Source organism: Artemia franciscana, chromosome 15 (genome assembly GCF_032884065.1).
Source record: "Artemia franciscana chromosome 15, ASM3288406v1, whole genome shotgun sequence".
In the NCBI taxonomy this organism is placed as follows: domain Eukaryota; kingdom Metazoa; phylum Arthropoda; class Branchiopoda; order Anostraca; family Artemiidae; genus Artemia; species Artemia franciscana.
Window position 1 is genome coordinate 3,020,464 of NC_088877.1, and position 15,372 is coordinate 3,035,835.

Consider the following 15,372-nt stretch of genomic DNA (forward strand, 5'->3'; position numbering starts at 1 on the left):
TATGTACCTGGAAGTCTTAAAGCTCCTCCGATTTTTTTTTCTAGCGATAGATAATTTGGAAGCAATGAACAAAAACCCTGGGTAGAGCAAAAAGCTGGGTACAAGCAAAAAGATTGCTTTTGGAAAACAAGGTTTTAGAGTTATATTACTCTAATTTTTCAGGGATTGGTGATTTACACAGAAAACTAAAAAAAAATGACTATACTGGTTCAAAATCTAAAATAAAAGAAATACTGCAAAAACAAAATATATATTCTTTACACCACCCCATTTTATCACACATTTGAATGAAGACGCTTTTATATACATGGTATTGATGGACAGTGTCAAGCCGATTTAGTTGATATGCAGAAAAATAATAATTGTATTTACATTCTTACGGTGATTGACTGTTTTAGTAAATATGTTTGTTGTATCCATTAAAAAAATAAAATGGGTAGGGAAATTATAAATGCTTTTCTTGATTTAATTGAAAATAGAAAACCTAAAAATTTACAAACAGATAAAGTTTAAGTATTTTTTAAAAGTCATGAAATTCATTGGTTTTCATCTGAAAGTGAATTGAAAGCTCAAATAGTGGAACGATTTAATAGAACTATTAAAGAAAAGTTATGGAAATATTTTACCTACAACAATACTAAACGTTTGATAGATGTATTACCGTCATCCGTTGACAGTTATGATATTTCATATCATATGTCAATCAAAATGAAACCAATAGAAGCTAGTAGAAAAGTAAATGTAAACAAGGTGTATACAAATCTGTTTCCTGAAATAGAACCTCAAACAACGAAACCTAAATTTAATGTAGGTCATTTGGTTGGAATTAATTAGAAAAAGACTATTTTTAATTAAAATCAAAACAGAGTGAAAAAACAGAGTGAGTCTTTTGAGGTTTGTTCCTAAACAACACATTTCTTTTCTTCTGAATTTCCTAATTATTACCTAAGACATCCTGAATTCCTTCCAGACGCTGTAAAGAAATCAGGTGAATTGGATAAAAAAAAATGGTGGGAAAAAGGGCAGGGAAATCCTGAATATGTTAAACTATTTGATTTTATAAAACTTTAGAGTACAGATTGTTAAAGGTTTCTGAAATCCATAAAATGGACATAGAAATACCACAAGTAGGAACTAGATTGTTTTTAAATGCAAATGATATGACTGAACGGTCATAAAGTCAATTAGGTAGTAGAGCTGCTGGAAAAACATCAGATGAGGTTAAACATGAGATTTAAAGTTTGTTAAATTTTTTATTAAAAATTAAAATATTAAAGAAAAATAAATGAAATACAATTTATCAAAATTATCTTAAAATTTAATTAAAAGTAATTTCTTCTTATCTAAAGAAAATTTTCTTCTTAGAAAAATTATTCTATTAAGTGGGTTTTATTATTATTAAAGGTAATAAAAGTGAAATTGAACAATCCTAGACAATTAGCCCGATTATATTAGAGTAATTATGATTACGAAATTACCTTAACGCAGCGTATTTTATGGTATTCATGGCATAATATTAGTGATAAATTTAAAACAATACTTTTGAGATTAGAAAAAAGAAAGATAAATCATGGATAAATAATGTGATACCCAATCATATGCATAATGACGAGTGTTTCAATTATTTTCTAAGTCATTACTTTAATGCTTCTAGAGAAAATTGTCCAATAGCTTTTTATCTAATCCTGCAGCAATGAGATTCGTAATATTATTGAAAGATAATTATAAATTTAAGTTTAATTGTGATTTAAGTAATAGTTCAGGCTTTGAAAATGATGTTATATTATCAGATAAAATTAATGAAAGTACAAAAATTTTGACTGTTACAAGAAATGTGAAAAAAATACAAGTTCTTTTGTCATTATAGTTCAATATTTAACGGGGTTAGATCTTATTTAATATGGACAATTGCACCTAATACCGAACCAGGTTGATTGTAGAAATTTCTAAAGGAAAGCAATATCTCTTAATAAATCGAAAAGGGTGTATTAATTCTGTGGAAATGTCAATTAAAAATCAAATAGGTAGACTTGTCGATTGAATAGTGATAATGTTGGTTATAGTTTAGATCTAAACCAAGCTCAATAAAATTGAAGAAAGTTTAATTTTTAGTAAATTAGTTTTAATACAAGTTTTTACTGTAAATGATTGTGTAAAAATGTTTAATAAATTTATTACTATAATAAAGGTGGATTAATAAAAAAAACTGTTATACATAAGACAATACGGTAGTGGTATTGGTAGTTTCTTTAAGAATATAGCTAACTCGGAATTATTCAAGACTTCCGTGAGAAATATAAAAGATGGAGCTTTATCAGTGCATACTAAAATCATTAAATCTCAATTACACTTGGTAAAAAAAAGATCAATGAAAGAAGCTCTTGGAAATAATGAAAGGTATATAGATAGAAGAGGCCGAGATCTCTTAAACGCATTGATTACAGGCAAATGGGTTGAAAATTATTTAATTGATTTTTCTGTATATAAAAGGAGGTTAATGAAGTTTTTTATTCCTTATTGGTAAATATTTGAAAAACCTGTTTTTAATAATTCAACAATGAAATATGAATTCAAAGAAATTCGAGAAACAAATGTAAATATTTCAGAACTATCTAATTTTAACTTTATAACAAAAGATTTGTAATCTTAGATCCTTCCTGGTGATAGCTATCTTCGCGTTAAAAATAGAAATAACACAAGGTGATGGGTCGAATATGAGTGCTGAAGATATGGCTACTTTAACAAATAATAGGTTTAATTTGTTTAGAAATGCTGAATATGTTATTAGAAAAACATTTCAATCTTTTGATTATATTCGTATATCAAAAACTGCTAAATATCTAATTGACTTTCCTGATGATTATTCAAGAAGCACAGCCACAAATATGTTTTTTAATTAAATATGTTTTTTAAATTGGTCTAAAGATATAACGAGAACAATTGGTTCATTTAAACAAGAAACTGATTTTGTAAGTAATTTTAAAGCCGCTGCGAAAACAGGTGAAAATACAAAAATTAAAACGAAGAAAAATAACGAATTTAACAGCGGTCTATTGAAAAGATGTAATAAAATAAAAGAAAGTCACATAGTTAGTATGTACTTATCATTATCGAGATTAACGGTATTTTGTCAAGATGTTAATCGCGTATTTAGAGGTTTTACCGACCAAATTGTGTTGAAAAGGAATAGGGACAATAATATGATTATAAAAAAGGTTCTTAAAATTTTAAAGTAGATGTAATGTATATTACAATTTACCAACATTAAATCGTAATTTATTCATTAGAAATGAGTTAGAAGGTAAATTAGTAAAAAAAAAAGTTCATTTGAATTAAGATGGTAAGTGTGTAATACATATAAAAGTGATAATAGAAATGACAAAGAATTGACAACGGAGAGTAGTTTCTGAAAGATATAATACAACTAAAATTGCTATAGTGTTACAGAAAACAGAAAAAGATGATAATATCTTTTTCAAAATAAATAAGGTATTTGATCATATGAATATGAATAGAATTGAGGTGGATGGATATTAATATCAGCAGGAAGATTTAAGATGTGATTTTAGTAAAAATATTGAGGATTATTTGTATGTTTATCAAAGATTTTTATATTTAGGATACACACATTGAAATGTTACTAGTGGAACTTTTGCTATCTGTAATGACTTTAAAATAGTATATTCATTGTTTGTTTTGATGTTTGAAAACCTAAACCTAATATCTATGCATCTGGATCAACTGCTAATATAGAAATCAAACTTCTTTTAGATGATAGGCCTGATAATCCATACAGTATTTACTGCGATATAATTTCAGAAAGAAAAGCAAGCATGGATGTCATTGATCATAGATGACATTTTAATCTTTAAATTATTTCCGATTCATAAATATGAAAAATATACGAAACAAGTCTAAATGCCTCTCCAAGTCTATGAATTTTAACAAATAAATAAAAACCTTCTTACTTTCTGCAATGTAGTCTCCAAACTCTTAAGAATATAAACCATCTTGCCCTAACATGCCAAGGCTATGCAAAGCATCTAACCAAAGCGTTATTACTCAAATTGTTTCTGAGGCTGGTTTGGATTTTTTCCCAGAAATCTTTTACTTGTAGAATTTGTTTTAATAAAATTATTTACTAATAAATGGAGAAAATTAAAAGCAAAATGAAAATGGTAAATAAATATATTTGAACTATTAGGAAGAAAACTTGTACGCTAGAATTTAATGCACGATTAAAACAAACAAATATGTTACAACTGAATATGGCAAAAAAATCTTTATCATTACTGATTTTAAAGGTGAAATGGTTGATCTATTTGCTCCTAAGCGTTTTGATTCTTAAGCAGCTGATCTTGAAAAGAAATGAAAAAATTATATAAAGGGATGATTTTTAAAGGATATAGAAAGAAAAGATACAGATGATAACAATTATTTAGTTAATGGTATTGAACTATTCACTAAATATTAAATCGTTTTAAATGATTACATTTGATCAGTAGTATGGGAAAAATGAAATACAATTAAACTCTTATTTCACAAATCTATCAGATTCTTATGTCACTAGGCCTGTTTTGATCTTAAAGCTCATGAGTGGAAATTGTAAAAATGTTGGAAATTTTCATTTGAAATGGTAGGAGTTCAATTGAAAGTGGGGTGATCTAGGTGGGGCCTAGAACCCGTGTTCACATTGTGAAAAAGTATAAAATGAGACCCAACTTTGATATCAAAGGAAAGCCTGTTTTCATGTTGAGTGTCGGGATGAAAAATGTTTAATATTTGATGTTAAAATGATGTAAATTGACTGAAAATGATGTAAATTGATGGGGTGATCCGGGTGGTCGGAATCTGCAAATTACTATACTACTTACTTGTTACTATATTGTTATACATTACTTAGTTATAATGATTATTTCATTATTATCGTTATTATATATTATTATTATTATTATGCTTGTATTTATTATAATGTATTTATTGATATATGCTTATTATTATTGTATTTGTTATTATTACCATATAATATTATTTTTACACTTGCTATTATTATGACACATTTATTATATGTACTTCTAATTGTTTTTACACTCTTCAAAATAACTCGATGTGCTGCGGACTGAGAAAATTAAATCTCATTTTTTGAGTTAGTTTGTGGAAACTTTCGTTAGTTTTGTGGAAATTCTAATAGTAGTGGGTGCAAAATTAAAAGAAAAATATCGGAATGAAAAATGAGCAAGAAACGTCTCAGGGGAGAACTTTTTTATTATAATGTCTTTCTTTCAATTTTTATATGGCTTTGAAGGAGGTGATGAGTCTGTCCAACACTTACCTCCTTCTGCTTGGCTATGATCTGAACCGTGAAGGCAGGGACGCTCTTTGATGGTGTTTTAGTATAGGTAGAACATAAATAACACTAGAAAGACAGTAAATCTATAGATGGTACTAAATGAGCAGGGACTTAGGGGACTCGTGTTTGATTTTTTTTTTTATTGATGCTGTTCTCACAGCTTGAACTAATCTGTATCTGTTGCCAAAAGCTTTTTGTTATAGAGACGGAATGGACTCCCAAATTCAAATCTTCACCCTCTATGTACTCCTTCAATCTCTAAGTAGGTTTGTCATAATTTTAAAGCTACGTACCTAAAAATCAGAAAATTTTTGTTGGAAGTGGGATGCGACCTTTGTTGAATGTATGGTGGGGAAGATCTGATAAGTGAAATTGGAAAGAGGTTTGTGGTCCTTTTAGCGGCTGAACGGATTTTTCAAGGTAATGATGGACATCGTTCAAAGGACACTGGGCAACTGAGCACTATTGGCTTTTTTTTATAAATTTGAGTTTGTTGATAAGATATTGATTTATTAATTTATTATTATTGCCATTTTGTGTGTTAAGAAGGCCATGTGGCTCAGTTTTATTTATTAAGTAAATTTGACAGTTAGTAACTACTATTTGTAAGGTATGTATCATCGGTAAACGCCGAATATCTATGAACTCACATAAGGCGTATGTGACTGTTCTTTACCTCTCCAAGAAACGTCTTATGGTTTATTCTTGTTCCGTATTTTTGTACGAGTTTGTGATATGCAACTTTTCTAAATTTAGTTTTTCCTCTCACTCTCGAAGCAAAGCTTGCATGCTTCAACATAGCCACTATATCTTGAGGTATAACATATATACCCCTCATTTGTACTGCTGAAGAGAACACCAATAAAGATAAGGGACGCATTATATTGTATGAAAAAAATTGAATCTACTACAAATTTGCGAAGAATTCTATTGTATGTTATGGAAGCAAGTTCATAAACATATTTATACTTATAATATCTCCATTTATCTGTTTATTATTCTTATAGTTTGATGTACTGCGGTGGTCATGTTGTTTTTCTTGCAAGCGAGTGGGCTGAATTTTTTTTGTGCTGTATGTGGTAGTTTTAGATGAAGGACTGAATACGTCATATAATATTATTTGGTTTTGGTATTGGTTTTGGATTTGGTTATTCTATATGAGCCGAGCTGAATTTGAAAAAGTACGCAGCAACTGGAATAAGCTTTGACCTTATGCGTCAACCAAATAAAATGAAGCAACTGTACTGAATGTTTGTGTGATGTACGTGATAGTTTTAGGTGAAGCACTGAATAAGGCACATAATATTATTTGGTTTTGGTATTGGCTTTGGATTTGGTTAATCTATATGAACCGAGCTGAATTTGAAAAAGGACGCAGCAACTGGAATAAGCTTTGACCTTATGCGTCAACCAAATAAAATGAAGCAACTGTACTGAATGTTTGTGTGATGTACGTGATAGTTTTAGGTGAAGCACTGAATAAGGCACATAATATTATTTGGTTTTGGTATTGGTTTTGGATTTGGTTAATCTATATGAATCGAGCTGAATTTGAAAAAGTACGCAGCAACTGGAATAAGCTTTGACACTATGCGTCAACCAAATAAAATGAAGCAACTGTACTGAATGTTTGTGTGATGTACGTGATAGTTTTAGGTGAAGCACTGAATAAGGCACATAATATTATTTGGTTTTGGTATTGGCTTTGGATTTGGTTAATCTATATGAACCGAGCTGAATTTGAAAAAGTGCGCAGCAACTGGAATAAGCTTTGACCTTATGCGTCAACCAAATAAAATGAAGCAACTGTACTGAATGTTTGTGTGATGTACGTGATAGTTTTAGGTGAAGCACTGAATAAGGCACATAATATTATTTGGTTTTGGTATTGGTTTTGGATTTGGTTAATCTGTATGAATCGAGCTGAATTTGAAAAAGTACGCAGCAACTGGAATAAGCTTTGACCTTATGCGTCAACCAAATAAAATGAAGCAACTGTACTGAATGTTTGTGTGATGTACGTGATAGTTTTAGGTGAAGCACTGAATAAGGCACATAATATTATTTGGTTTTGGTATTGGCTTTGGATTTGGTTAATCTATATGAACCGAGCTGAATTTGAAAAGTGCGCAGCAACTGGAATAAGCTTTGACCTTATGCGTCAACCAAATAAAATGAAGCAACTGTACTGAATGTTTGTGTAATGTACGTGATAGTTTTAGGTGAAGCACTGAATAAGGCACATAATATTATTTGGTTTTGGTATTGGTTTTGGATTTGGTTAATCTATATGAATCGAGCTGAATTTGAAAAAGTACGCAGCAACTGGAATAAGCTTTGACCTTATGCGTCAACCAAATAAAATGAAGCAACTGTACTGAATGTTTGTGTGATGTACGTGATAGTTTTAGGTGAAGCACTGAATAAGGCACATAATATTATTTGGTTTTGGTATTGGCTTTGGATTTGGTTAATCTATATGAACCGAGCTGAATTTGAAAAAGTACGCAGCAACTGGAATAAGCTTTGACCTTATGCGTCAACCAAATAAAATGAAGCAACTGTACTGAATGTTTGTGTGATGTACGTGATAGTTTTAGGTGAAGCACTGAATAAGGCACATAATATTATTTGGTTTTGGTATTGGTTTTGGATTTGGTTAATCTATATGAATCGAGCTGAATTTGAAAAAGTACGCAGCAACTGGAATAAGCTTTGACACTATGCGTCAACCAAATAAAATGAAGCAACTGTACTGAATGTTTGTGTGATGTACGTGATAGTTTTAGGTGAAGCACTGAATAAGGCACATAATATTATTTGGTTTTGGTATTGGTTTTGGATTTGGTTAATCCATATGAACCGAGCTGAATTTGAAAAAGTACGCAGCAACTGGAATAAGCTTTGACCTTATGCGTCAACCAAATAAAATGAAGCAACTGTACTGAATGTTTGTGTGATGTACGTGATAGTTTTAGGTGAAGCACTGAATAAGGCACATAATATTATTTGGTTTTGGATTTGGTTAATCTATATGAACCGAGCTGAATTTGAAAAAGTACGCAGCAACTGGAATAAGCTTTGACCTTATGCTTCAGCCAAATAAAATGAAGCAACTGTACTGAATGTTTGTGAGATGTACGTGATAGTTTTAGGTGAAGCACTGAATAAGGCACATAATATGATTTGGTTTTGGTATTGGTTTTGGATTTGGTTAATCTATATGAACCGAGCTGAATTTGAAAAAGTACGCAGCAACTGGAATAAGCTTTGACCTTATGCGTCAACCAAATAAAATGAAGCAACTGTGCTGAATGTTTGTGTGATTTACGTGATAGTTTTAGGTGAAGCACTGAATAAGGCACATAATATTATTTGGTTTTGGTATTGGTTTTGGATTTGGTTAATCTATATGAACCGAGCTGAATTTGAAAAAGTACGCAGCAACTGGAATAAGCTTTGACCTTATGCGTCAACCAAATAAAATGAAGCAACTATACTGAATGTTTGTGTGATGTACGTGATCGTTTTAGGTGAAGCACTGAATAAGGCACATAATATTTTTTTTGGAAGGTCTATCTAAATGAATTGAGCCTAATGGAGAAAAGTTTGTGTTGTAACTGGAATAAGCTTTGAGCTTATGCATCGAGCAAATAGAAATCCAGCAACTGTACTTAAAATTTATGTGATGTACGTGATAGTTTTAGCTGAAGTACTGAATAAGGCCCATAATGTTATTTGGTTTTGAACGGTCAATCTACATAAACTGAGCCTAGTGTGGAAAAACGTGTGTAGTAACAGGAATAAGCTTCGTGCTTGTACATCAAGCAAATAGAAATTGATTTCATCCTATTCAAGTTGCCCCTTGCTTTTTTTGGATTAATCCAAATATATATTTCCCAGTAATGCAAATGAAAAATGCAGTAATGCAAGTGGTAGTTTGGAAGCCGTTTCGTTCTTCTCGCTGATGCTGGTCCAGGACTATCATATATGCTGGTCCTATAAGTGTCCTATTGTGTTCAGCAACAATATCAACATTAGCTTTCATGGTCCTGATAGGAGACTGAACCCCCTCCAATTAATTCATTTAGATGGGTCTTCTTTTTGTGTAAGTTTTAATGAAGTCACTTCTTGTCCAATCTTTTGATTCTTTTTTTTCTGTATTCCATGTTTTGGTCATCCAGGTTGTCTATATGACAAAGCAGGCTCTAGTAGATGTATTCACCATCTTACTAGATATATGTTCCTGCCAGGGGACATTCAGGATTTTACATTCTTCGAAAAGTTAATTATTTTTTCAGCTTATGGAAGACAAATGGCCATGTGAAGGTCTAGGAGAGGAGCAGATTGCTAGTGGAGATCCATTTAGCAGTTGTTCGAAGTGATTTGCTCAAATCAAGCTTATCTTTTTTGTTCAGCAACCAGTCCCGTCTCTTACTTTCTTAGTAATTGTCTTACGTTTCCCATAAATTTTGTTATTGATTCTGTGTGCTGTTCTTACCCTTTCTTCTCCTTTTTGAGTGTTAAGTTCAATATACTGCCTTGTGTTTGATCAGGAACTCTTTTTCGTAGCGTTATCTAGTATCTTGTATTCACCATTGTAGTGAGTGTTTGTGTGATTCTCAGCCACAGTCGAGAAGAGCTCCAATTTCTTTGAAGGTTGCTAATGTATTGATACTCAGGTATCGGGTGATTCCTCTCTATTCTTTGACATGTGTCTTATTCCCCAGGGTTGCATTTACAACTTCAGAGTATATCGTGACTGTCTTCCAGATACCCGCAGGTGACCATAGCATTGCTTTCATCCTATTCAAGTTGCCCCTATTTCATCCTATCCAATTGATTTCATCCTATTCAAGTTGCCCCTTGCTTTTTTTGGATTAATCCAAATATATATTTCCCAGTAATGCAAGTGAAAAATGCAGTAATGCAAGTGGTAGTTTGGAAGCCGTTTCGTTCTTCTCGCTGATGCTGGTCCAGGACTATCATATATGCTGGTCCTATAAGTGTCCTATTGTGTTCAGCAACAATATCAACATTAGCTTTCATGGTCCTGATAGGAGACTGAACCCCCTCCAATTAATTCATTTAGATGTATCTTCTTTTTGTATAAGTTTTAACGAAGACACTCCTTGTCCAATCTTTTTATATTTTTTTTATTCCACGTTTTGGTCATCCAGGTGAGTGTTTGTGTGATTCTCAGCCATAGTCGAGAAGAGCTCCAATTTCTTTTAAGGTTGCTCATGTATTGATACCCAGGTATCGGGTGATTCCTCTCTATTCTTTGACATGTGTTTTATTCCCCAGGGTTGCATTTATGACTTCAGAGTATATCGTGACTATCTTCCAGATATCCGCAGGTGACCATAGCATTGCTTTCTTCCAAAGAGTCAGGTATTTAAAATCTATTGATAAGCTATACAGCAGCCTTCTGCCTGTTTTTTCCATTTCTGAGTTTGTCAGTTATGGTGGCTTATAGATAGAATATTTTCTTGTCTGTAGCTTCACTCGCAATCATCAATTTATCATCTGAAAATACTTCTGACTCTCTGTATACCCCTGTGTCCCTTAGAGATATTTGCCTTATCTTGCCGATAAGGCAGGCTGTATGAAGAAGTTCTCCTTAACTGTTTCTTTAGCTTTGCTTGTGGGGGCATAAAATGTCCATACCGTGACCTGTCACTATTCTACTGTTTATTGGTTTCAAACTAATGGAAGTCTTTGTAGCTGACTTAGAGAAAACCAAGCCAATTCCAACTTTTCTGCTGCTTTCATGGCCACCGCAGATAGCTGGAGATTAAGAGACGAGTCTTCTCTTCTACAGGAAACACTACACTATTTTGTAGATAACTCCTTCGCTACAGCGTGAAAAATTCTTGATAAATTAGCATGACAAATCAGCATGATAGTTGAATAAATCTGTATGATAAGGATTATTTCTCTCTATCCCCCCATTATGTATATGAAGTCCCTTGTATCAGAGTTTAAAAATTCAGTTAAGTAAAAAACAAAGCAGTTCTACAAGGCTTTCGTTAGCCTTAAGGCTGGATTTACGCTTTAATTTATTTTTAGCATCATGTGCTGGATACAGTGTTGCAACATACATTCTTGGAATATGTGATCGCCACAATGACAATATTATGATATGCTCGTCAGGCCACTTGTTCCATATTGACTTCGGCAAATTTCTTGGAGACGCGCAAACTTTTGGCAGCTTTAAAAGGTAATATTAGTTTTCTTGTTAAAGTGTTTGTAGCTCAAAAACCTATTTGTATCCTTTTCCTCTCATAAGCTCCTGAGTTGATCGAAACTACCTTATGCTTTAACTGCTTTCTATTTGGACCTCTTACAGCTAAGGTCATTAGCTATACACAACCGTGCAACGTTAGAAAGTTGGCCTACGGCAAAAAAAATAATCAACTTTTGAACTAAGACAGATAAAAACTTTTTTCGATGGCAATCGATAGCTCTTGTTGAGCTGATCAAAGTATATGACACCCATTTTTTGATACAAAAATTCCTTCATGAGGTATACCAGTTTGAAAGCTTCAAGGGGTTGACAACTTCAGTAGTAAGGTACACACTGAAACAAGTAGGGTACACACTTTTGCAGCATTGTCTTTAGTTATAACACCCCAAGTAAGAAAAGGTATCCATTCCACTGTCTCAATACTAACCTTCAAATTACCTAGGGTGACCTTCTCCACCCTAAAATATTCTGCGTCCTGTAAATTTAATTGAAGTCCTAGTGTTGCACCTTATTCATCAAGAATATCGTTAGCTCGGTTACGGTGTTGCCAAATTATCGAAAGCCGTTTATGTAATATAAATTTGATATCATCGTATCTTCTCATCGTTTTCATATTGTATGAAAAGGGAGATGTGTCAAAATTAATCAAATGAAAGGCGAAAGGACGTAACTTTGTGTCAGACTTTGACTCTAAAAACAACTAATTGCTATACTTGTTAGCTACCTTTGCTAATAGTTTGTTAGTGTCGGGAAGTGCGTTATTTACTTTGACATTTGACAATTATTTACTTTGACAAACTAAAGGAATTTTGTACATGCACCAAGAGCCCGTTCATATTAAACCACTCATTGGATCTGTAATCTTACCATTTCTATTGTCACATATAAGCTAGACATCTGGTCCAAGCCATATTGCATCTATTCTTAAACTGTTTCACTTTTCTTATAATGGCTTACCTTACGCTTTCCTATCCCATCGTTAATATTCCTCTTTTTTTCAGGGACCGTACACCGTTTGTCCTGTCATCTGACATGGCGTATGTAATTAATGGAGGTGATAAGCCATCGCCTCGGTTCCAGCAGTTTATTGATCTTTGTTGTGAAGCATTTAACGCGGTTAGGAAGCACGCTCAACTTTTCCTCAACCTCTTTGCTTTGGTAAGTGCATATCGCCATACTCAAAACCAAATAATGTATCTTAAACTTTTGTGGATATGTGCTACTAAGCTCCTAAAACCCTTCTAGAGTGTCAATATCCACTGGCTACATTTTTGGATTTCGAGGAGAATCCTTACCATTTTCTCCTACAAAATTTGAAACAAACCACTGGGATTTGCAGAGGGGTACTTTCCACGTAAAGTTTGGTTTAAGACTCTTTCTCTTCCTCAGGGTTCTGTTCTTTTCTCCTACATCACAGTCTCGTCCGCCCTCGAAATCACAGTAAATACACGAAGGAAATCCTATTCTTTGTCTTGTGTTGTCTTCCTTTGACATGTGTCGAAAATCCGAAAAAAGAAATGACATGTTGTATCTCTTTGTTTATAATTTTTTTTTTCCAAATTTTCCTTAGTGTTACAGGCAATAAACTTGTATAAATAGAATTATTTTTTATGTTTTAATCTTTAGATTTATTTGACGAGAACGCAAAGTCGGCCTTTTGAGCTTGTAGGTACTGTTTGAAAATAAGCATTCATTCATTCACCGTAATTGAGGCAAGAAATCTGTTTATACCTTTAGTTCTATTTAAATTTTTCACGCTATCATGTACCTAGTTCACCTGATGAGCTCATCGTTATTCTTTTGACTCAGACTACATGACATATACTCAATTTACAAATAAAGCCGGTTTATTCAGTTGCACACTGTAATTTTCTGACATTGTTTCTTAGTTACTCAAAGAAAAATTTTCTCTGAATTACTTTATAAACTTTATTGCGGTTTTCTATTAAAATTGTAAAAATTCTAAGTGCGTTCATTGGTTTGGTGGACATCAAAAAATTTTGTTTGGGCTTGCACTAAAACAACTAGCACAAGATTGTAACCTTAAAGGAGCCATGTAGCAATTAAAATGACTTAAACGCCTTAAAATGCCTAAATCTTAATATGTTTCTAATGATTTTCATGCATGAAACATTTTATGAATCAAACGCAGTACAGGGTTGTCCATAAAAAGGGGCCGGGCTTTGAACTGGTTTACAAAAAAGATCTTAACGTATTAATTATAAAAATTATTAACGGGTATAATAAAAAGCTCTTACCGTTAACGATAAAGCTCTTACGGTTAACTTTTAGTAATAATGTTTCGGACGTATATTTGTATATTAATTGATATTGATGCCATTGTCAGCCATCTAAATCAGAAGATTGGGAGGTTTTAAAGCGCCTATACGCTATGTCAGTTACCCCTCCGCTCAAAAAACACCATAAATATAAAGAAAGCATATTGATCTAAATGGCCCTCAACAGATACTGAATCGGGGATAAGTGTAACCCTCTTACCCAGCCTCAACCCAAACTATCTACGCCACTACTTTAAGTATCAAAGTACAATACTTTAAAAGCAACAATTATACAAATTAGTATACGCCAAAATGAAGCCTATTTATTCAGCTATTAGCTGGAATTTCTTGACTCTGTTTCCTATTTATCAAAAAATAGACTTTTTGTGGACTACTTTTTAGATTGTTGCCGTTTTTTGTGGGATTATGAAAAATTTGGATAGATTCCTTGGTTTGGATCGTTAATCTAGGATTTAAAGCAATAAGCAGAAAGTTTTATCTCATATGAGGCATGTAATGTTACTTTACAGCATCATAGTTTAATCTCAATTGAAAAATTATATTCCTTATAAGCTTGTTTTAGGTTATAATATTGTCCATTAGGAGGAATCAGGACATAGTACAGGGATGTTGATAAATAGACTGGATTTAAACTGGTTTTAACAAAACTTCTTACAAACTACTGATGAAAAATTATCAACGGATATAAAAACAGATTTTGACGCTACATAATATTCAATAATGCTCTGAGTTTTATACTTTGTTTATAATCTTTCGACGTTGATGCCATTTGCTCTTAAATATAGTGACATGCTGAATAGGTGAGTGGAATACCAACCCCAACCTCTACTGAGACTACTGTTTACAGAACACAAATAGTCAGGAGTAGGGAGCATAAGAAAAGAGGAAAAAGCATAAGAATCGTGCAATTCTGGCAAAAAGCACCAAAATTGGTGGAACTATAGATTAAAGCATGGGAAATCTAATGGTGACGGGAAGCACGTCTAGTGGGCGCTCTAAAACACCTGGAGTGCTAAAAAAAATGCGCAAGTTTACCAGGATCTCTACAGAAGCATCAAAACTTCTGAATATTCCTTTTAAGATATGGTGATTATAATGGTGACTATAAAAAGTATAGGACCGCTCTGAAATGCGCAATAGAATGCTAAAAAAAGCGTGTACAGCGAAAATAAAAGGAGCGCCTATTCCATGTAGTACCAAAACAGGCAAAAACATAGTTTAGATTACTAGAAGTCCGGATATTACAATCAGTAGCTCGAGTTTGTGCGTTAAAGCGCAAATCTGCGCGCTCAAAAACGCGCAAAAAGCGGATGGAAAGTTAGAGGAAACTCCGGAGAAACTGGTAATGTAGTACAAAGTATCTGACCTTTCTTCACCCCTGTATACGGTGGCGCCATCTACTTTTTCGAACTTGGTGACTTTTAATCTTCTGACGAAGCCACCAGATGCTGCTACCGTCCCTTTTTTTAGAT

General features: G+C 32.8%; 2 protein-coding genes across 2 annotated transcripts in view; both read left to right on the forward strand.

Moving 5' to 3' along the window:
• LOC136036708 (phosphatidylinositol 4-phosphate 3-kinase C2 domain-containing subunit alpha-like) overlaps positions 1–15,372 on the forward strand; it is a 144,048-nt gene that overhangs the window by 85,189 nt on the left and 43,487 nt on the right. The window contains exons 16-17 of the mRNA XM_065719037.1: positions 11,423–11,573; positions 12,602–12,758. Of these exons, the coding sequence (XP_065575109.1) occupies positions 11,423–11,573; positions 12,602–12,758 (308 nt within the window). The remainder of the gene's footprint in view (positions 1–11,422; positions 11,574–12,601; positions 12,759–15,372) is intronic.
• The window catches only part of LOC136036707 (zinc finger protein with KRAB and SCAN domains 1-like), a 264,716-nt gene that overhangs the window by 53,216 nt on the left and 196,128 nt on the right, over positions 1–15,372 (forward strand). The gene's annotated exons all lie outside the window — the stretch shown is intronic.